This window comes from Centroberyx affinis, unplaced genomic scaffold (genome assembly GCF_046629955.1).
Source record: "Centroberyx affinis isolate AG114_WGS23_722 - 3 ecotype Tasmania unplaced genomic scaffold, CSIRO-AGI_Caff_v1 ptg001735l_1, whole genome shotgun sequence".
Lineage (NCBI taxonomy): Eukaryota > Metazoa > Chordata > Actinopteri > Beryciformes > Berycidae > Centroberyx > Centroberyx affinis.
The window spans coordinates 171,222-194,217 of NW_027280140.1; the positions used below are offsets into that span (position 1 = coordinate 171,222).

The 22,996-nt window shown below is 40.6% G+C and overlaps 2 protein-coding genes across 2 annotated transcripts; both read right to left on the bottom strand.

The window, feature by feature from the left end:
* Nucleotides 1-203: 203 nt before the first annotated feature.
* LOC139651944 (V-type proton ATPase catalytic subunit A-like) lies at nucleotides 204-11,226 on the bottom strand. Its single transcript, XM_071528841.1, has 15 exons — nucleotides 11,093-11,226; nucleotides 10,346-10,443; nucleotides 9,593-9,721; nucleotides 7,518-7,732; nucleotides 7,281-7,418; nucleotides 7,044-7,195; nucleotides 6,512-6,674; nucleotides 6,221-6,329; nucleotides 5,888-6,010; nucleotides 5,667-5,781; nucleotides 4,864-4,927; nucleotides 4,534-4,737; nucleotides 2,609-2,703; nucleotides 1,653-1,824; nucleotides 204-1,402 (listed from the first exon to the last, which is right to left on the bottom strand). The coding sequence occupies exons 2-15, from the start codon at nucleotides 10,425-10,427 to the stop codon at nucleotides 1,310-1,312; spliced, it is 1,854 nt and encodes a 617-aa protein (XP_071384942.1). The 5' UTR covers nucleotides 10,428-10,443; nucleotides 11,093-11,226; the 3' UTR covers nucleotides 204-1,309.
* A 1,681-nt stretch (nucleotides 11,227-12,907) lies between these two features.
* LOC139651964 (actin-binding protein WASF3-like) lies at nucleotides 12,908-17,838 on the bottom strand. The gene is made up of 8 exons (XM_071528868.1): nucleotides 17,706-17,838; nucleotides 15,952-16,086; nucleotides 15,646-15,799; nucleotides 15,414-15,531; nucleotides 15,121-15,305; nucleotides 14,354-14,575; nucleotides 13,493-13,809; nucleotides 12,908-13,065 (listed from the first exon to the last, which is right to left on the bottom strand). The coding sequence occupies exons 1-8, from the start codon at nucleotides 17,836-17,838 to the stop codon at nucleotides 12,908-12,910; spliced, it is 1,422 nt and encodes a 473-aa protein (XP_071384969.1).
* Nucleotides 17,839-22,996: the final 5,158 nt, after the last annotated feature.

Consider the following 22,996-nt stretch of genomic DNA (forward strand, 5'->3'; position numbering starts at 1 on the left):
GTCGAATCCACCAATTAGAAGGGGTGTCCGCATACTCTTGACCATGTAGTGTATGTGGGTAAAGTGACTGAAGAAACTGTTGACAAAAATAACTAATTACTTTAATTTGATAATTAAAAAATGATTTTTAAAATATCATCTGTGTGCATGCTCCTACTTTTGACACTTTAAGAAAAAAATGAATTTCCCAGTTATTTATTTGGATTTAAATTTATTTCTGGAGACAACAACATGCCATAAATATAACAGTGTGACATCTGTTACAACAGAATTCTAACACAGTCTCATTCATTCACATTTTTACAAATATAGTAATAACAAAGTCAACAACATCACTATCACACTTGAGAGGTAAGAAGAGGAAGAATGCCTCAACCGCCTGATATAACATGGTGCTTCTGTCCCTTTACCCATGTGTATGTTCCCATTTTGTTAATAATCTGTCATGGTCATTGTCACATCTGCAGGAGATAAATGTCCCTCTCCACTGGGGAGGACTCCATGTTGCAGCTAGTAGTTAAGTGCAAGTGGAGCACCTGATTGGGGCCCACTGATTTTAACCGCAACATAGTAATGGGATAGTAATCTGCTCACCATGGTTTACAACCGAGAAGATCAGGCAAGACAACAGGCTGAGTAAAGGTGTTGCTGCTGCAAAGGCAACGGAACCATATTTTCAGGTGTCCTAGAGGATTTCCAGTACCGTCTTGTTGTTAAGCCGGTGAATCGTCAAAATAAACAAAATGTAATGCAAATATGTGAGCATACTGGAATGTGTCAGGGGAAGTAAACAACAAGGAATGAATAAAATCACATGACCTAGGTAGACATTCAAAACAGGGGCCGCTGAATTTGCACTACATTGCACCGCACAGTACAGAGTCTGACAGGTGACACTGGAAACATTATTTTTTAATGCGTGGCCACGACTGGGTAGAGTGTGTGTTATGAGTTACTAAATCATGGGCACGATACAGGTAATACATGGGCACAATATGGGTAAAGGGTGTGCATGGTTTAAAAAATAAAAACCTTTTTGTGAGTAATATTGCCACTATTTTCTGATAGTAGAGATGAGATAGAGATTGAGAGATTGCAATTATTTCATATTGCTGCCATTCTCTGATGGTAGACATGGAGATTAAGACAATTACAATTAATTATTTTTTATCGTTTACCTTGGATTCATGGCTGTAGCCACACCGAGGTCCACATCTCGGAAATTCAAAAAATAATTTTTCCATGTCACCTGGCGGTCTCCGTAGCACTCGGGTTTGGATGGTTAGGAGAGGAACTGAGAGGTAGCAGCTCAGTCTTCCAGGCTACGGAAGGAGTTCTGCATGTCCTCCAGGAGCTGGGCGAAGTCCGCTTTGATCTTGGCCTCACCATCTTTAACTGGGTCCTAGAAAATCAATTAAAGATACAGGGAGATTAGATCCAGAGAGAACAAAGAGCTTTCCAGAAGTTCTTATGCTCACATGGAGGAGGGGGGATAGTACGTTACTACAGGATCACAGATATCAGTGGGTTTTGATAAGAGGTCTGTCTGTTCAATCAGTTAGTTGTCCATCTTGATCGATTGAAATATACGAGAGAAAACTGATGAACCCATTGATCTACCCCAAAATAGTATTGAGTAACATTCCATGTACCTTGAACTTCATGGAGCTGATCTTGTACAAGATCTCTCCCATGTGCTCCTTGATCATGGCCCAGGTGATTTTGTTGTCACTCTGAGCTGTGGTCTCCACTGCGTGTCGGGCCATGTCATAGAAGGCAATCGTGTTGGAGAGGATGCCAACAGTTTTGTAGAAGGGACAGAATCTGTGTGTAGGGGCAGAAGAGAGTGTCAGGCTCAATGATATGTGTATAGGCATTAAATGAAAAAAACGTAAAAGCATTTACAGTGTGAGACTCATCTACCCCCCCTCTCTCCTTGACAACGGCTCAACCTGACAATGTTGCTGCCTTGCATTATACTCACTCGTCTAATGTATCCTATGAGCTTTTCTGCTATTATCAAGGAAATTATTTGACATTCTGAGACTCATTAATTTTTAAGAGGTGTAGCTGCTGGCCAGTAATAACTAGCTCATGCCTAGCTTGTCTAGAAACTTTGCTAACATGCTGTCTTTTAAGGAGAATCCATCTAAAAAAAAAAAAAAAAAGCACTTAATCGATGGAAACATTTTCCATGTTCACATCTACAACTGCTGTGGAGAAAAGCGTTTCTGAAAGAGCAGCTACTATAAGATTACTATTTGAACAGTTTGGATTTGGGTGGAGAAGAATAAAAACACCTCTCCAAACACAATTTTTGACTGCAGTCATTTGTTACTCTTAATCCATTTATTCTATAATGGATGTTAAAGCCGCATCAACCCAAGTAAATTAATCATGCTCAATAGGTCTTGTGATTTTTTATGTATTTCTACTGTGCCCCCTTTCAGCATCAACAACAGAAACACCCCTGAAGATCATTTTCCAAAACTGACAAGTCTGATAGGGCCCTCTACTGGTCGGCCTTGTTCCCAGCATCCCATAGGAGAGGGAGTGTGTGTGTGAATGGAAAGGAATTTGTTTTGTAGTTGGCGAGGTTTGTTTTTACCTGTCATAGGGAGTGTAACCATTCTGCTGCAGGAAGTCATCCTTAATGAGCTTAGCGACTTCTAAAGTAATCTTGTCCGTCTCAGCAAGAGATGCCTATGATGAAAACAAGAACATGAAAATTAGTGCTGGTCCATTTTCACTATTCACTATTTTCACTAAAAATGTGACTGACAAAAAAGAATGGTGTTTTTCTTTGGAAACATCTATTTCATACAACACACGACACAGACTGTAAAAACATGTGCATTTGAAAACTATAAAATGACGTGCTATTTGGAACTGCGAAGGGTGTGATCACACCTTTAGTTTGTTTTCTTTGGTCTGAACTGTAGTGGAAAAGTTTACTTTGCTGCATTTTTGCATTTGATTCATGAAGGTTCACATTGCACAATTACAAATAAACCAGGGCTTTTAAACAAAAGTCACATGGACTCAAAAGTAGTTTGTTTAGTGGACAGAGTTTTGGTAACCTGTCATCCTACAAGGTTAAAGATTTTGGGGGCGGGGCAGGAGGGAATGAAAACAAATCCAATTCCAGTCGCTTTAACATTAGCCAAGAATGATGGACTTGTCTGCGCTCTTTGCTGTAATTTACCTTCTCTGGTGTTCATATCAGTTAAGAAAGCATGAAGAAACAGCTGAAAATGAGCATTAGTCGAGATTTCAGCTGGACTTCATTTGTAGGTACAAAAGAAATTGACCTCATCTCGACTTCAAGTATACCCTCAGTTCCAAGCATAAGTAACTGCTGGCTATCAGATGACAACACCCGTCTCCGTATATCCATAAAACCATGCATTTTGGGTTTTGTCTCCTGTAGTTGATTCGGATTACATTATCACTCCTACTGCAGTTCACTTGGAAGACAACCAAGACTCGTATTTTCAGGTGGTCTCAATGCGTTATGTGATGCTCACCCAAGTTCGACTGGCCTTGTTCTCACCCACCCAAATGAACCAAATTAAAGCTGTAAATTCTCCAGAGTTGAATTAAACTGCTCCAAACATCATTGGTGTGAACGTACCCTAATTCAGACCTAGGCAAGTCACAACCTGTGGGCTGGATTCAACCTGCCGGGGCGGTTGTCAGTCAGTTGCAAAACAAATACTTTTAGAAACTGTAAGCACACCGTTTCCACCTGAGGAGGGCTGAAATTTCACAATAAAAAGTAACCCAACTGCCAGATGCTTTTATACACAACTACTAATGGGGAATTTGATATCAACACTGCTAGTGATGGGTCAGAGCTTTTGATACAAGGACTGAAGGCCCAAACACATGTCGTTGTTAGATGTTTTTACACCATACTGGAATTCGTCATTACAAAGAATATAAGGATTTTGTTAATTATTTTTCCTTGTCCATGTTATGGCTTACTGTAACGTAATTCTCACAAAGAACACCTGGAATAAAAAAAACTTGCATGATGTAGTTTTGCGTCAAAATAGCTTAACAATGATCTTGTTTTCTAAAACATCATGAAAACAGTCGTTGATATCACACCCAGTTCAGAGCAGATGCATCAAGGTGGCTGATGTGCTTGATGTGTCCAGTGCGCTTATTTGAAAACATGCGCATATGATGTTTGCAGTGTGATTCAGTTGTGACAATATGTGACAACTAAGTTTCAAGTGCTTCTGAGGCAGTAAAGGGTTTGTTTGCAATTGTATTATTCATAAACAGAGTAAAACAGACCTGTATTTTAGATTATGGGCTAAGAAATTTGGACCGGTCAGTAGCACTCAAGTACCAGCCAGCTCATGTCACATGTACATGTGAAAGGTTTAAGACTTAAGCTAAATGTCTGTTCTGATTAATCGAAGGATTGATTAATAACACGCATCATTACAATTGATGCCATTCGATGACCAATTTTAGAGTCATGTGAAATCTTAATCTCCTAACAGTCATATTTAGCCATACCTTGCCAACAAGCTGCACGATTTCAGCCAGGTCCTCCTCCTCCTGCAGAATCTCCTTGGCTTTTGTACGGAGAGGCACAAACTCTGGGAAATGCTTGTCGTAGTATTCATCCAGAGCACGCGTGTACTTGCTGTAGCTGATAAGCCAGTTCACTGAAGGGAAATGCTTTCTCTGAGCCAGCTTCTTGTCCAATCCCCAGAACACCTAAAAAGGAGAAAATAAAAAATATTCACACACACACTCAGAATGGCAGGCAAGGAAAAAGAAACTACAATGTGTGTGAAGTCAAATGTTAGTAAAATGTCTGAAAAGCCACTGCTTAAGACTTACCTGAACGATACCCAATGTGGCTGAAGTGACAGGATCTGAGAAGTCTCCACCAGGAGGTGACACACTGAAAGGAGTTAACAGCATTATTAACAAGTCGTCACATTGAGATATTTCCAGCGGAGCTACAATGGAATTTAATAGGAGAACAAATTTCAACTGTTTAAAACAACGGTAAACGTCAGGTTTTGGTGTCAGTCTCTCAGAAACACTATTTTGCACAGACATTCAACAATCATATAGGGAGAAATTCACAATAGAAGTGACTGAGAGACCAATTTCTCCACCAACAGTAGCCTCAATAGTCCATAATGCAATGCAGCCACATGACATGTTGCGTTCTGTTTAGGGGGCACGACTTCTGCTTTTTGTCAACTGCCAACAACAGCTATCGCTTCTGCTCTCTCCACTTACACGTAAAACCTGGAGGGAAGTGAGCTTGATTTTGGATACTGGTTATAGATTATTGATGGTAGAGAAACAAATATCCACTGAATATCCAATATCAAGCTACCTTACAGTAGACGAGGCAGGTTGAAGGATAGTGAGTACATGAAAAAGGTCAATTAAAACACAAAATAACTCCTGGAATGTATTGAACATCACATACTGATGATATATAACAGTGAAAGAGTATCTGAGGGTGGAATTTTCCTTTAAGACATTCACCTATTACAGTAATTCCATTTTAACCTACAAGAGCAAGAATGTTAAACTGTAACAGCAGAAGATGTTGAAAAAAAACTGCTTGACTTAATGAACATAAATCTTGACGTTCCCTGATTGTGCAAAAATCTTCAACTCACGCTCCTACGATGCTGACGCTGCCCTCTCTCTCTGGATTTCCCAGGCACTTCACACGCCCAGCGCGCTCATAGAAGGAGGCCAGCCGGGCGCCCAGGTAGGCAGGGTAGCCGCTGTCTGAAGACAATAATATGCACAACTGTAACTGGCTCATAATAGCTTATCTACTGTTGGAATTGTCTTTACAAATAAGCAGTCCAATTCCTCTGAGAAATGAACTCACCAGCAGGCATTTCAGCCAATCTTCCGGAGATTTCTCTCAGAGCCTCGGCCCATCGGGAGGTTGAGTCAGCCATCATACTCACATTGTACCCCATGTCCCTGAAGTATTCAGACAGTGTGATTCCTGCAGAGGCAAATCAATTCAATTCACAGCCTTATTTTAACCGGAAAGAGCCGTCTTTTGCAGAAATGCCCTTTGACAGAAGTGCTAAAAGATACACAAATAAATAAATGGATGATGAACTAAAGAACAAAAGTAAGTGGAACATGGAAAGCAAGAAAGAAAGAAAGAAAGAAAGAAAAGGCCGTTCTCTTTAATGTGAATGGTTGGTACCTGTGTAGATGGAAGCCTCTCTAGCAGCCACAGGCATGTTGGAAGTGTTAGCAACCAGCGCTGTTCTCTTCATGATGCTCTCAGTCTTGCCATCTACTTCCATTGTAAGCTGTTGGGCACAGAGGTATAACATTATACAAAGTGGACACTGATGCTTTATTACAACATTTTTTTTTTTTTAAAAATACATCAAATTATTCATTCACTTTACCCGTTTATTCCTTTTCAGGGCCATGAGTATACACTGGACAGAAACATGTTAAATCAAAAGGTTTACATTCTTTCACGAACCTCTGGGAAGTCTCTTAACACTTCAGACATTTCATTTCCACGCTCTCCACAGCCCACGTAGATGATGACATCACTGTTGGAGTACTTGGACAAGGACTGTGAGATCACCGTCTTTCCACACCCAAAGGCGCCTGGAATAGCAGTGGTGCCGCCCTGCACACAACTACAGAGCAGGGAAATCACATAGTTTCCAAGGCAATTCCAAGGATTTCTGTCAACTGTTTGTGGCATACAGATTTCACCACACAACATACTGTATGTGGTTCTACACACTCGACAAGTTCAAGCGATTATCCATCAGTATATAAGGAGGAGTAAAAGAAGTTAGAGTGGTGGCTGGAGGTGCTCAACTCAAACCACCACTGTGAGGTGCAAAAGCTTAACAAATCGCAAACTGCAAGAAATGGTCAACGTTCTTTAAAAAAAAACACTAATACACATAATATCAACTTGAACAGCAACTATACAGCCTTGATCAGCATCAAGGATAGAGTAAAAGCAAAAATGACCAAAAGAAGAGAGGACTACTCACGGGAAAAGGGCATCCAGAACTCTCTGGCCAGTAAGCAGAGGATGATTGGCTGGTAGCTTCTCCGTGACTGGGCGGACTTGTCGTACCGGCCATACCTGCAGCATGGTGAACTTCTCCTTCACTCCTTCAAATTCTAGTTCCAGCACCACATCCTGAACACCAAGAGATCAGAAAATCACCATCCCATAGAAATTCTGCTCGAACAAAAAGGACAGTTCTTTCTCGAGCGTCACTCACAGACACGTCATAGTTTCCAGGCGGGGCCACGTAGGTGACAGTGCCTCTGTTGCGAGGCGGAAGCATCAGCTTGTGCCTGATCAGGGAGTTCTCAAACACCATGCCGTAGATATCGCCACCCGTTATGTGGCTGCCAGCCTGGAGAGGGGATCACATGCCATTTGTAAGAGTTGTTGGTAGTGTAGAGATTGAGTACACATTCAAGTACATGCAACACACTAAATGCACTTTTCTTACTCTAAGACTCTGGCCAGGAGAAAATTCCCATTTGATGTCTCTGTTGAGAGCACCAATGTTTACTCCTCTCGGGATGTAGATACTTTGAGTGAGGTCGTTGATGTCTTTTAGGGGACGCTGGATTCCATCAAAGATGGACCCCATGATTCCTGGACCCAACTCAACAGAGAGGGGTTTTCCTGTCCGAAGAACAGGGTCACCGACAGACACACCGGCTGTCGCGCACAGTTAGGGAAAACAAAACCAAACAGCATCACAAATAGCATCACATATGTATATGTATGTATGTATGTATGTATGTATATATGTATGTATGTGTATATGTATATATATAAATCAAACTCTTCACATACTTCTTCTGTCTCTCATAATGTAAATATCTAAGTGATGGGATTTGTAGTTTTTGAGATATGGATGTTTGTTCGGCACTAGTGCTATACCGTGTGTGCCTTTTTTGAACAGATTTTTTCCTTTAACATTACATACATATGTTATATATTAAACTCCTCAGCTACTTCTGCTCGCACTCACAATGTAAATATATAAGCAATATGATGTATAGTTTTTGAGTTATTAACGTTTGTTCGACACTAGGGCTCCACTCTGTTACACTACTTTCTGTTCCACTGCTGCTGTCTTACACATGCAGCTCTTCTCCACTTCTCCTTTTTTCAGTCTTCTCCATTTTAACATGTCTTTTACATATTTTCATACTTGTCACTTCCTTACTTTCAGTTTTATTCTACTCAAAATATACCTTATACTCTACATTTGTACTCCCTATACCTTCAGGCTTTTACACATAAGCCTTTCTAAATATTTTCTTCCTGCTGATCAGCTGCTTACACTGGCTCCACTACCTCTCTCTCTGTGTCTCTCCTCTCTCTAACGTTGTTGCGAGACTTCATACTTCTAATACTTCTACTGCTACTACTACAGTTACTTCTAGTACTACAAATACATCTACTACTACAGCTTCTACTGCTACTACAGCTTACTACTACTAAATACTTTTCATTACCTTTCTCTCACTCTCTCTCTTTCTGTCTCACGTTGTTGGGAGGCTTTATACTTCTAATACTTCTACTGCTACTACTGCTACTACTACAGCTACTTCTAGTACTACAGATATTTCTACTACTACAGCTACTAAATACTTTTCATTCTCTTTCTCTCTCTATCTATCTGTATCTGATCTATCTGTATCTGTGTCTCTTCTTTCTCTTTCTCTGTCTCTCTCACATTGTTGGGAGCCTTTATACTTCTAATAGTTCTACTGCTACTACTACAGCTACTTCTAGTACTACAGATATTTCTACTACTACAACCCCTGCTAGTACAGCTACTAATACTTTTCATTCTCTCTCTGTCTGGCTGTCTGTCTCTCTATATATATCTATCTGTATCTCTCTTCTCTCTCTCTTTCTGTTTCTCTCACATTGTTGGGAGGCTGTATACTTCTGCTGCTACTACAGCTACTTTTACAGCTACTACTATAGCTACAACTACTTCACATACTTTTGTCTGTCTCTCTCTCTCACACACATATTTTCTTACGCTTTTCTTCTCACTATTGTTACATTTTAATACATTTCTAACATCATTACTTGTCACTTCCATACTTTCAGTTTTTTTCAACTCAAAATAGACCTACACTTCATACGATTTATAATCTTGCCACCTCCCAGCTTTTACAAATAAACCTTCCTACATATTTTAGTACATTTCTAACATTATTACTTATCACTTGGACACTCATTACAGCTCCTTCACAGAAGTGTTTTAAACTGTCACATTTCCCACAGTTTTAACATTACATACACATATTATACTTTGTCTCAGCCGCTTCAGTTTGAACAGACGATCCAAGGTCAGTCATGTTCAGAAACCTGCACACACACACACGGACAGGCCCACACACACGCCCATAGTTTGCACTCTCAGCAATCACACGCATTTTCTCCAGAAAATGCACCTTTCTAGTTGTGTATTAATGTTCAGGACTCTTGGAAGAGTAGCCTTTCAGCTGAAAGTGGTCCTAATAAAACTCAAACTCAACATAGCAAAAAGGATACAAGTCTCTTCGTAGACCTGGATAGTTGCCATGTCTCCCTCTAGACGAATGATTTCTCCCACCAGCTCACTGTGTCCCACACGAACCAGCTCATACATGGCTGCTCCTGCCATTGCAGTGGCCGTCACCACTGTGGATGGGATAGGTTCGAAAAGGAATTAACAGAATTAACAAAAATTTACATTTTCAAAAGGGAAGCTCTGAAAATCTTTGCCAATACAGCAGGGGCTTACATCTACATTTTTAAGCCATTTTTGTGTCCACCTAAATAATGCTGTGTGATTTTTGCGATAAATGCGTTTTATTATTTTATAACCTCTAGGTGTGGTCTGAGGCTGTCTCTTCAATGCCTTACTGATTCTATCACTTCAATCTTTGTTAACCTGTGAGTGAATTTCCCCAGGAGGAGAAGAGATTTAAACTTCTGTGCAATCACTGTTTGACTCTGCTAGGATCTGATTGAATCAATCAGCATCTTTATCAGAGTGCTGAGCTCTGTGGAACCGTCTTCCTCAACACAGTGGCAGGGAGTGTCCAAAAGATTTGAGACTAAAATCTGTTCAGATAAAGAAACCACTGTAGCTAAAACAAATGTTTTAAGTGGATGATCCATCAGTTAGACTGCTCTTTGTTGTGATATTAAGTAATAAAACTGAAAAAATGCCAAATACTACATATTCAACCCTATACAATATATATAGTATATATATGTACAATACATAAGGAAAGGCATATCCTCGCTTATAAGCCAGACCTGGTCCAGAGACTCCATGTACATAACCAAACTGGCTTTCTCGCTCCTCGTCCTGGATCTTAGGAAGTTTAGAGGTATCCATCTTCAAAGTAACGGTCCTGCAAATTACAGAGGTATGGATCAGAAAGGGATGATGGACAGTTGATATAAATTGAATTACACTCAAAAGACAAAATTAAACTGTCATCACTTGAAAACACCTAACCTTAGTTAGCCAGTCTACAGAGCAAAGTTACTGCTAATATCTATGGGTACAGATATCTATTCACCACATATGAGAGGAGCGTTTATACATAAGCAACCTGTTACAGAAAACAAAACAAACACAGGATAACGTTGGTAAAATGAATGGCCAAGCTCAGAGCAATTAGCTAGCTAGTAAGGTTACGACTCTGCTGAGGCTGCTAAACATTTCAAGTCTGCGAGAGTAATTTTACTCTCGAGACTTGCTCGCTATTAACATCGACTAGATAAGGCAAAGACATTGCTATTCATTGATAAAACTACGTTAGGTAGTGAGACAGTGTCAATAACGTTTGTTGCTACACACACAGCAGCAAAGCTGATTTGTGCGTGTGCGTGTGCGTGTGTCAGTCAGGTGACTAAGCTAACGCTAGCTAGCTATCCTTCACATCCTAATGCTAAGTTCACGGTTACTCACAAATTATTTGGTTGATTAAAGGGGAAAAATACCAAACTGTTAGAAATATAAAATCACAAATTATATGTCTGATATAAACATGATACCTTGTCTTGATATGCAGAGGTCCAGGTTTGTTTTCTTGTCTCTGACCGAGCAGACTGATCCAGGATGAGGAGGAGCTTCACAGCTAATCACCTGCCAGGCACAGGACTGTCACGGGCAGAAACTCCTCCATTGTGGCTCAACTGACTCACTCCGTCGCCTCACACTGAGCCAACATGGCGTCCAATGGCCAACAGTTTCTTTAAGTGCCGCTGTAGATCTTCTTCTTGTATAATTTCCGGCAGTTTGAATGCTTCCAGGCATATTACTGCCCTCCACAGGTCAAAAACTTCACTTCAACTACTTCAGCCTAGATTATCTGACATAAAGAATCTATATGTAAAAAAAGAAAAAAAAATCAAGACTCTCCTTTCATTTAACTGATGATTCTTGCTTCTGCCAAACAAAGAAGAAATACAACGGTCTGACTTTCTTATGAATAACCATTCCCTTTCTTTGACATAATGTCTTGCAATGTAGCATAATATGTTATACTGTCTCAGGACTTCTGCATTGACAGACCATCTGGGTGTTTACCTAGTCAGTCTTTTCCCATAAAAACACTTATTTTCTCAACTGAATCTTGAAAGGAAAAATAAAGCCTCCCCTTTTTCCCTATTCCTCTCTTCCTGCCATTCCTTCTCAAGTCTCTCCTTAATTATACTGCAACACTGCTCTGCCCAGCTGAACCATAAAATCCTCTTTCTCTCTTCCCAGCATCATTTAGCAATTTTATCTGCTTCTTCATCGTCTGCTTCTTCATTTCCATCCACCACAGCATGTCCTGAAATATGTATGTAAATAGCTACAAGAGGATTGTGGTACCAGGATTCTTTGTGTCACTTTGCCTGTTTGGTGAGTCAATTCTTTTTCTATCCATAGTATTCTGTTACATCACCCACAACCATCTTGGTAGGAAAATAACAGGTGATTGTAATAAATGAATGATTACAATCAAATGACAAACACAGCCAATGAGCTGTGTGTATTGTAATGCATGTGACATCATAGGAATATTATGAAGAGTATAGATACTTTCAGGTAAAAAAGAGAAGACAAACACAATGTGAAGACCAGCTAATACTGAAATAATTTACTGACATGTCAACATTTTCAAAGACATATCACAATAAATGATAATTCAATGGCAGAACAAAACTGCACTCACAGTACATGATACACACACCATGGGAGAATCAAATACTCACAAATTGAGGCAGCTATTACATTTTGCAACTATTAGTTGGCTTACGGGTAGGGTAGTCGTAAAATGGAATGACCTATAAAACACGGACAGAATATATTTTCGTTGTGTGTGTGTGTGTGTGTGTGTGTGGGGGGGGGGGCAATCATTTCCAATCATCACATTTGGTCCAAACAGTTTTGAAGGATAGAGGTATGTGTTTAATAAAGTGATGTTGACCAAGCAAGTTCTTGAGTGTTCATTACCCTGATTTTTAGTTCATTACCCTGCTGTACTTACTAAACTAATACACAATTAAAGCCACATCATATTCCAGGTCTACTGTACTACTTTACTGCAACAGTGCCTGTTTCTGAAGACTAGTGCAAATTGTGCCTTCTAGTAGGCCCCAACTACCTCATGGGTAATTAAATCAGCAGCATAAATATGAAACTAAATAAAGTTACTATGGCAGCACTGGGACAGCTTGTATCTGTTCATGGAGTCCACCAGGTGGAGCCAGAGATAGCCTTTCACAGTCCAGTAGTCTCACAAGCAGCTGGACATGTTTGCCTCATTTGCACTCAATAAAGCCAAACTAACGGCAAACTTCAGTCAGCTGCCACACTTTGGCTCAGTCTGACCACTCGTTGTCGTCCAGCTCCGAGTCGTCGTCAGAGTCGCTGTACTCCACGGCGATCCGGCGGGACAGGATGGTGGCCACGTCGTTCCCCACCGGCTCCCGCTTGCTCTGCTGCTCCTGCTGCTCTTGGACTTTCTTTAGCTGGATGCCTAACAACGGCACACAAAAAAATTAGATTACACACACACACATACAGTATAAACAGTACTGTGCAAAAGTCTTAGGCACCCTAGATTTTTTATATAAATTTCTTAGAAGTCTTAGATGTTTATTTGTTTTCTGCATTAGAGTGTCAGTAGACTGCTGTTTATTGTAAATTTTTGACATTCAGAAACTTTTCATTTCATTAGTTTTGAAAGCATCTTCGTTTTATGGATATCTTTGACATATGCCTAAGATTTTTGCACAGTACTGTATATATACAAAAACCTGAATCCAGGCTCTTAAAATTAGCAGTTATCCCTCATACTCTGAAAAGCTTTGTGAATACAGGTCATGAACCTTATGTACTATAGCGTCTGCCTTTACCTGTCCCATAGAAAACAACAACGAATCACAGGCGTCACCTCGACTCACCCATGCGGATGGCAGAGAGCAGGTCGCTTCTCGCGTCCCTTACAGGCTGATTATCGGCCCTCTTGCCCTCACTGTGTCCTGCCAGGTGGGAGGGTGCAGCCGGAGGGACGGGTGGAGGCGGGGGTCCGGGGGGAGGGGGGACCATGCGAGGCCCCGGGGGAGGAGGTATAGGTGGGAGGGAGTAGCCTGGGCCGACATGCAAAACTCCATTATGGGGGGTGGGGGGTAGTGCGCCCAGAGGGAAACCAAAGGCTGTCTGTGCTGACGGGATGGGCGGGCCTGGGACAGGAGGTGGAGGGCCAGAGAACTCCATCGGGCTATCAGAGAGACAGAGACAGAGTATTATGTTTCAGGTAACACTACAAATGTGCTGGAGAAATTATATTATGTATGTAATTCATTCCGTATTTGACTTATGCAATAGTTGAGACTAGGAATGGGACGTTCTGCTTATTTCACGATGCAATTCGATACGCAGTACCGGGTTCACGATTCGATACGACCACAATACGATGTAATAAATAAACGCTCAATGGCAACAAAGCCTACTGTGCAGAATTCTGTTTATTTCTGAGCCACAAATCTTTCTAGTGATGGCACTGGCTTGCTAGAATGTAAACAACAATTTATAAATGCCATTACAAAGTGCAAATAATATAATTTCGATGGAGAGTTTGTGAAATTGTGATGGTCTCATTTGTGATTACTACAGCAGAATAAAATTTGGCTAATATCACAATTCATTTTTCTGCCCCACGATACGTATTGTCACATGTATTTGTATTGCATTTGTATTGCGATATATTGAATTTGGATGTATCGCCCCATCCCTGGTTGACACAGTTCTTTAAACAAACATACTTGTAATCAACAGGTGGAAGTAATGAGCCATTCATTCGGTTTGCGGAGTGAGGCTCTGCTGCGGAGTAGGTTCCACCCTTGTAGTTGACCTCGATGCTGTGGTATTCATGCTCCACAGGTGGGGAGGGGTGTGTGTTCCCAGGCACATAACTACGAGGCCTGGCGTAGTGACAGGCACCGTGGGCGGGGCCTGGAGGAGCGGGGTAGTCTGGGAGCTCAGGTCTGGATAGACAAAGGAGAAAGAGAGGGCCTCTCATGCTGACACCGTCTTCACAGAACGGCAGATCTGTGGTGGATCTGCTATTACTAAATCAGAACTTTACACAAGAGAGAAAACATGGCATAAGGGCTCTCTGAAGTCTCTGAAGTTGTTTTCTATTATTCAATGTTTGGAGTTTTGGTTTTTTTACACTCAAAATTCCTGCAGCCCGACTTTTTGTCTTGATCATTATATCTATGTGTATGTGTTGTTTACCTTATCTTTGCTCGCAGTATGTTAATCAATATTTACTATATTATCTTAACAAGAATATTTTATCATTATAGACATTGCCATTGTGTGACTGACTTTCCAGTGAAGGTAAAACTATCAGGAAGAGCTGCTCACAGCCTGTAGTAGTTATAAATGTTATTTCTGCAACAATTCAACCAAAACCGCACAATCAGTGGTATTCCCAGTGTAAGTCTCAATCCCATCTGAAAATACTAATTCCATGATTCCATCTGCAGTTTCGACACGAGGTCATACTGTATGTAAAAGCACAGACCTGCCGTCAGGGGAGAGGGAGCCCTCAGACGACGCCCCTCGACGCAGAGTGTGTGGATGGCGGTGATCTGGGCGGAGCTCTTTATCAAACGCCATCATGTTCCACTCTTGCCTGCGGTTTCGGGCCTTTCTCACCTTCTTCACCTCCCGCTGGAGCGTGCTGTCAACTACACAGCGCTTCTGTTCCTGGGAAAGGGAGAGGGACGGACAGCAAATGAGACGGAAACTAATGGTTAAATAAATATATAAAAATAAACAGAAGAAGTCAGTGGTCAGAAATAAGTCTTCTCTAACCCTTTGCCTCCGCCTTTCTTTCCTCTTGTCCTCTGTGTCCTGCAGCATCTTCTCCTTCCACAAGTCAAAAAAGTACGATGGGTCTGTGTAGAACTTCATCGCATCTATGCAATCCTCTCTGTGTTAAGATTTAGAAAACAATCATCCACATGAAACGAGACACATGAACTGACAACTTAACCTGACTGGATGGCGGTAACGTCCAGTGCAGTTTCTACGAAGCGTAGAATACCTGTAAGAAGTGAGGGCGCTGAGAGGAGGCGGCTTGTCACTGGTGTTGTACATCTGAGCCACAGGGTTTGGAGAACTGTTCTTGGACACGACCTGCTGGTCCTGGATAGTAGAGCTTTTAAAAGCCTTCCTCATATTTATGTCCTGAAGAGAGACTGCAAAACAATAAGATGGAGATTGTAAGTTTAATATGATACATATGAATATGACAGATGATTTCACACAGACTAGTGAGTAGTGAATAGTCTGTGAGTTCTACTGAGTACATTTACGTTTGGAAAACAATGTTCCTTAACCCCACACTAACCCTCTTCCACACTGGAATCCAGCTGGGTGACCTTAACAGCCAGGCGGTCGATGCGATCCTGGAGAGAGTTTGCACGCACATAAAAGGTGTTGGCCTCATTAAAAAGCTCCCCAAAAACATTCTCTGCATGCTTACCTGCAACCAGAGAAAACACAAAAAGGAGCCATTAATAAACAGAAGAGTGTGTCAAACTATGTCAAGTGAAGAAAGAACAGCAGTACATTATAAAACAGAAAAAGACCAAACAAAGCACAGACGTGCTGGAATCTATATTTACGCAACAAAACAAGCAGGTTTTGTTGTGCAGCTTTTTACACTCAGATGCATTGAGTTCAATATTGCACCCATTGTTCAACTAATGCATGCTGTACAACTGTGGGTTGTGTATTTCTGGATTCTTTATGTTTCCCCATATTATATACGGACTGCACTTCCCCTGCCCATTGCATTACAACATTATTGGCACATGTCGAACAGCACAGATCCACTTAATGTGGAAGCTATCATTAGACTCTCTCTTTGTGTCTCTGCCCCCTCACTCTCTGCCTTATCTGCTTCTGTGACACAAAGCTTTACGGTAAGCTCTAAGCTCCTGTAACTTCACAAAATCCCACACACACACACACACAGACACGCACAAACACACGCTACACAAACACATTCTAATGAGAGTATCCATGGGCCAGATGTCGAGTAAATTTGCTTCCCAAAATACTCTCTCCCTTTTCTCTCTCTCTCCCTGTCTCACACATTTAAATGCACCTGCTTGTACATTATTACATATATCTAGTACACAAAAATAAACAAGTATACCAATGCTTATTATTTTGCGAAACATAAGTTATCCTTTAAAATGCTCTGCCTTCATGCAAATTGACCGGTTAGAGTCTAGATGAGCAGTATTGAGCAGCGGAAAGTGAATAACTCAGATAGCTAAATGATAATTCCTGTGTTTTTAACGCCCTATTCGTGTGGTTCTTGGACTTAATAGTAGTCAGAAGAATCAGGTCAAAGTGGAGAAATGGTCTTTGTTTTCTAGTAATCACCATTCAAACATCAGGAAAATTTAAGTAGTCCTAATGCTAAGCAGTGACAAGTCCACACGTCATTCATGGTCAAATCATCTCAGAGGGCATGAGAAATTTTTATCTGATTCTCTTAAGCTCTTTATTCTTTTTTTTTTCTTGGTGCCTTCTGGGGCCCGAGGTAGTTCACACAAGTTTGGGAAAGAATGAATGCTGCAATATCAATGAAAGCCTTGTCAAAAACTGCCATGTTTATTGACCTTTACTCTCATTTCTAGCTTTTCAGCAGGTGGGGCTGAAAATAGGATGGGCTTATGAAAGCAGAGGTTGAAGCTTAAATCACACTGCATATTAAATGAGCACAGAAAAGAAACTGACCTTCCCCATTTGTGGCACTTTTGTCAGTTTTCTCAGTGCATAAGGAAACTATGTACTGTGTTGTTCCAGTTTGCAAAAACCACCACCATCCACTTTGCCGTGCCTTGAAATCAACTTGTTTTATGCTAAATGAGAGTGATTTTGCGCAAAAGTTGCTGTGGTTGTTCATATGATGTCCATTCATTTAACATTAGCAATGGCAAAACTGCAGATGTTTTGTGTGACAGTTACCAGAAAACCAGGCCATACGATTCACTTTGTTATGAGACTGCTGATCATCTGAAGATGACTTGATAAAAGTGTTGCTAAATATGATGAGTTGCTAAATATGATGAGTAGGTGTGATCTTACTCAGACTGCTGAGCTGTCGGATGATGGCGGACAGCGTGTTGTTGGTTACACATTCCAGCTCGCTGCCGATTCCATCAGGCACTGCACCGTGGCACAGGTGCCGAGGCTCTATGTTTCTCTTGACAAGAGGCATGACCCCTTCTCACATCTCGGCCGCAATGTCTGCTGGGAGACACAGGACAGGTCTGAAAGGTCACAGACGAGTATGCAGCAGAAACGCAAAGAAAATATCAACACATTACACTCTATAATGCCAGATCAACATATCACTGTTGTCATGTGAAAACCTTGTAACTCCAACTTCAGTAGTTTTCAGGTTTTAACTTGAATTGAAGAATTACATGCCCCTCTATGGGTTGAGAAAATACTATGACCCTTGGGCTTTTGAAACCTTTTAAAACCTCATTGAATAAACTCAAAAATACATAACTGTCAAGCTAAAAACAAGGCTTCACCAAATGGCATAGATTTCTGGTGTTTCACTGGTATTCAGAGATGGGACTGAGTCCCAACTCTGGACCTGAAGTCACATGACTCTAGCCCCCACCTCTGCTAGTATTAAACCAAAACCAAGCTCAAACTGGCTACTAAATATACAGTTGTATGAATTTCAGCGTTGGATGGTAATAACTAAGTAATAGAGTAATAGACAATGAATGGGCACTGACTTTGTGGAGCCATAAGATGCTAAATTGAGATGTCACACCAAAATTAAGTTCATATTCTAACATTGCTAACAGGTATGAACCAGAATTTAAAGCAAAGTCAGCGCCCCATTCATTGTCTATGGAGCAGCGGCAGATTTTACATCCCAGTGACATCACAAATTCAAGGGATAGTTCTCCAGTTTCTAGTAGTAATAATTTTAGGAAAGAGTAGTGCATGCTCACAAGACTGAACTGTCCTAGGAAACAGGATTAACATATGTCAATTTTTTGTGTGTGATTTTTTTCTGCCCAGTTGTGGCCTGTGACCACAAGCTAGCCAACTGCTAGCTAGCCCTACATGCAACCCAAGTCAGTTTTAGTTAGATAAAGTTGATAGGAAGTTCTTAATACAACTCATTCAATAAAAATATAACAACTGGAAATATTTATAAGTACCTAAATGCAAAAGTGTAAGTTACATAAATTTGTAATCTACATTGCTCAAAAGATTAATTCAGGTAGAGTGACAAAGTTCATTATTGAGGAACATATAGAAAAAAAAGATCAATATATATCAAGTTTTGTTTCCAGGGTGGGGTGTAACTAGCATCCCAACTGGACTGTCCCATGATTCATTGCGTGACTACCTACTACATTTGCTGCCATACACTCAATGGCGTTACAGCAAACGGTAGCTGTTCGCTTCTCTTTCCTTTTTAGGCTCTTTGAAAGGGCTGTCAATCACAGACATTCGTGTTCTTTTTGAGTGAAATGTGGTCATTAACAGCAAATAACTGCTTTAATACAACAACACGCAACATGGGATTTCGAGTATATACTATCGGCATCAAAAGACGCTTACCAAAAAAACACCATTTAATTTCTGTCCTACCATGAAGCTGCCAATGGGTTAGTTCGATTCACCAGCCGGCGGTTTTTTCTTACGTTTTTCACGTCAGCACGCTCGAGCGGGGCAGTGAAAAACGAATCCAAGTTGTCTCATCCAAACTAAATGAATTCGGGCTGACCTGCTGCAACCTTGTGCTGAACGGCGTCAGTCATCTCTTCTGGGCGGGATTCACACTGTATAACCATCTCTCGTCCAAATCAGAGCTTGAGCTAAGGGATTTAGTGAGCAGATTTACTTCTGTCATCCAATCACAGTCGTCAAGGACATCATGCCGGCCATTTGCAATCTCATGTCACAGGGGAACGTTTTATTTCAGGATGCCCTAAGCCTGATTTTGTTATATAGGCCTATGTGACTAATGGGCCTGCTGTATTACCATAATTTCCCTCTTGAAGCTCATCATGATTATTATCAGAAGTACTGACGTGTACTGAAGTGTCTTTTCCAACTGCTTTCATCTCAGTATGCCATGGTTTTTCTTAATAAACTCAATAATTAGGCTACTAGGACTATATAACTTTGGATAGCAATATTAGACTTGCTATTAATCAAGTGCAGTACAACTGTTCAAATGCTCCATGGTTTTGAAGTTACCAAATGCTGAATGGTGGCACATTCATAGTTTGACACATAATTTTTTTGTTCTCTTAGCTTGTACATAACCTTTTTATGTTCTTTAGGTATCACCGTTAGTCAGAAAAGTTCTATTCTTAACATAATCTCCTTGACCTTTTCTCAGCTCTTTCATTCTTGTTCTTATATTTATTCAACTGGCCCACTGTTTCACTTTTCATATGTTAGTCCCATTCTGTATATTAACATTCTAACATCTTGCTCATCTCAGTGGGTGTGACCTGGATAAATAAAGGTTAAAATGAAATAAATAAATATGACATGCAGCATCTGACTTGTAATCTCCACATTCTGCTCTTTTCTCACAGATGGCATCATCTGGACAGTGGGAGGGAATGGTGTAGCCTAGATCTGGGGGCTTAACCCTTTAACTCGCACACCATTAAACTATAATTCATATTTATTATGGTTTCGTAGAGACAAAATAAACTAGACTATCTTGTAATAGGCTGCATTTACAATGAGTTTACCCTAAACAGGTAGGCTAAGTCTTGACATGTTTTTCACACATTTGCCATCAAGGGCATTTGACTGTTTTTAATTGTTGTTTGAAACATGACTTTTGGTGCATGTTGTTTTTATATGTGGGATTTGTAAGACATCTTCTGGTTTTTCACTGCATGTAGCCTAGATCTGGGGGCTTAAGGGACTGAGCTACTTCCTAATACAGGATCACTGTTAGCATCATAACATGTGCTCATTTCTTTCAAAGTATGTCTACGATGATAAACCCCGACTTGGTGTCAGTTTGCTGTTACGGTTGGGAGCAACACATTTCACTGAGGGGTCTTAAGTGTTTTAGACACCATAATCTCTTGCCAGCTCAAAAGTATTAACCCCAATACAGCACTTACCCTCCCCATTATCACCGTCATTGACCCTGATGTTTTCACACAGTGCTACCAACCACTGCCTTACCCACTAACTGCATACCCGCCCCAACACTAACACCTCTATTATCCATTACACACAGACTCCCTTTCCTCTGATGTTTGTCTGCTTATCATGGCTTTCTAGTCCTAGTCTATATTGATTACTGCCAATGCCTTGGCAGTTATTACCCAGTGATAGTGGGAGTTACACACACACACACACACACGCACAGAGGTGTATGATAAAATTAAAGTCCTGTTTGTGTTGCTCTTCACTGAAATGTGTGTTTTTTTGTCTTGGTTTCAGGTTTATTACTTTCAGTGCTTATATCCACACAGTTTTTGAGCAGTCAATGTCACTAATGTCTGTCTTCCTTGTGTCTGAAAATCGTAACTACTTAGTTCCATTTGGCACTCACAACTCCTAAAATTTGTCTCATGATGAACTAGCTGGTCTGTGGTTGGCTGTCAAACCCAGAAATGAAGCATGAGCAGAAAATAAGGGAAATAATAAAAACAAAAGAAAGTAAGGGATGAATTTTGCCAGTGACATAATTACTGATCAACAGGATTAGGGGTTCAATTCTCACTGGGGCTCGTACAAAAGACTGCTACAAATTCATATGAAATCCATATGAGCCCAACCCCTTCCCAAACGCCATGCAGGAATCTCCCAGTGCTCATCAAATGCTAAGTGACATGTCTGATGATGAACTGGAATATGTGACGTCTGGTGACTGAATTTGAAGCTGGAGAATAGTCAAATGGCTAAAGGTGAAGAACATTACAATATCCCCCTTCTCATGGAAACCATAAAATCATCAAGTTAGTTAAATTATCAGTTATTTCCCCAATTTACACTGTAAGTTGTCAGAAGATGCAGAATGACAGATTCAATATGTTGGCAGCGTCAGTGTTCAGTTTCAGGTCTCAGTCCTAGTCACAGTAACTTGCACGTTCACAAGACAGTCCTGCACATGTACATGTATACACAAACTGATTACCTTCAGTGTAAGGCCAATAAATCCAGGTAAGGTTACTTTGTAAGTAAGAGTAGTGTTAAAGTTAACTGGAAAGGGCACTTTGGTCATGAATTGGATAAGGCCTGCATTGTGTCTTGTCAGTTCTTTGGAAGGTCGGCTTGCAGGTTCATCTCTAATGTCATAGCCTACACTAGGCTTTCATAAAGGGATGTGATGTGTTTTCATAAAGGGATGTGATGGCTTCCCATTTTTTGCCATTTAATGTTTTACATCTTTGCTTTTCAGGATGGGAGAGTGATGCAGATGTAAAGGAAATCTGCCTTTTACTGTCAGATTTCAGCAACATATAATCCTCTGTTGCTCTTACATTCACTTGGCGCCCTCTGTTTGTGATTGATGGTAGCACAAGTGAAAATTGCAATCTAAATAAGCTTGAATATAATATGATATATACTGTATCTATATATATATATATATATCATTCAAGCTTATTTAGATTGCAGTTTAAAGTTTCTTAAAACAATTTTATTGATAAATTTTGTAATTATGAATAATATTGAATATGTATTCAATCTTTTGGGACATTTTCTATGTATTAAGAATAATAATGATGATATGGTAGCTATACCATTTGCAGGAGCTGCTCTTTTTCTCTGGCTGTGGAGTAGAATGTTTTTTTTCTTTCCAAATATTTGATAGCTATATAAAATAAATATATATATATATATATATAAAAGCAATGTTACTGTTATACGTTTCAAAATCTGTACGTGGTGTTATGGGTTGTGCAAAATATATCGTCAGGTAGCATGCAAATGGATTAGCTGCTGTTGCTGGGAACCATCTGGTCATTTTGATCTCAGTTTTGGTGGCCCAAGAGCAGTTCCTTTTGTAGCAACCTTATTTTCCATTTTTAACTTTCCACCTTGTTACCAATTTTTTCTTTGTTACCATCCTTTTGGGCGAATAAAACCCATAATAAAACCGCTCCACCCGGAACTCCTTATACCTCATGATGGCAGTGGTGGGATCAGCCAGTGGAAGGTTGCAGGTTGAGGCCATTGCAGGCCCGATGGAGGATTCATGAGTTGTGGTGCTGGGCTTCCTGGAAAGCTGCCAAGGACACCCAGAGACCAGGTTCCTGGAAGTGCCCCAGGTCTTCACTGGTTTCTCCCCATTTAAACTGCTCTACGGTCATGGCATGATCAGTCAGCCTGGGAAAGGAACTGTGATCCCGAGGAGAGCA

What these genes read in the sequence shown, in the direction of transcription:
- LOC139651944 (XM_071528841.1), bottom strand. Translation starts at nt 10,427, where the DNA reads ATGGATACCTCTAAACTTCCTAAGATCCAGGACGAGGAGCGAGAAAGC. An exon ending in GGTTACACTCCCTATGACAG is followed by an intron (nt 1,825 to 2,608) that starts GTAAAAACAAAC and finishes CCCTACACACAG; the next exon opens with ATTCTGTCCCTTCTACAAAA. An exon ending in TCAGCTCCATGAAGTTCAAG is followed by an intron (nt 1,403 to 1,652) that starts GTACATGGAATG and finishes TTGATTTTCTAG; the next exon opens with GACCCAGTTAAAGATGGTGA.
- LOC139651964 (XM_071528868.1), bottom strand. Translation starts at nt 17,838, where the DNA reads ATGCCTCTTGTCAAGAGAAACATAGAGCCTCGGCACCTGTGCCACGGT. An exon ending in AGCGCCCTCACTTCTTACAG is followed by an intron (nt 15,532 to 15,645) that starts GTATTCTACGCT and finishes ATCTTAACACAG; the next exon opens with AGAGGATTGCATAGATGCGA. An exon ending in AAGAAAGGCGGAGGCAAAGG is followed by an intron (nt 15,306 to 15,413) that starts GTTAGAGAAGAC and finishes TCCCTTTCCCAG; the next exon opens with GAACAGAAGCGCTGTGTAGT.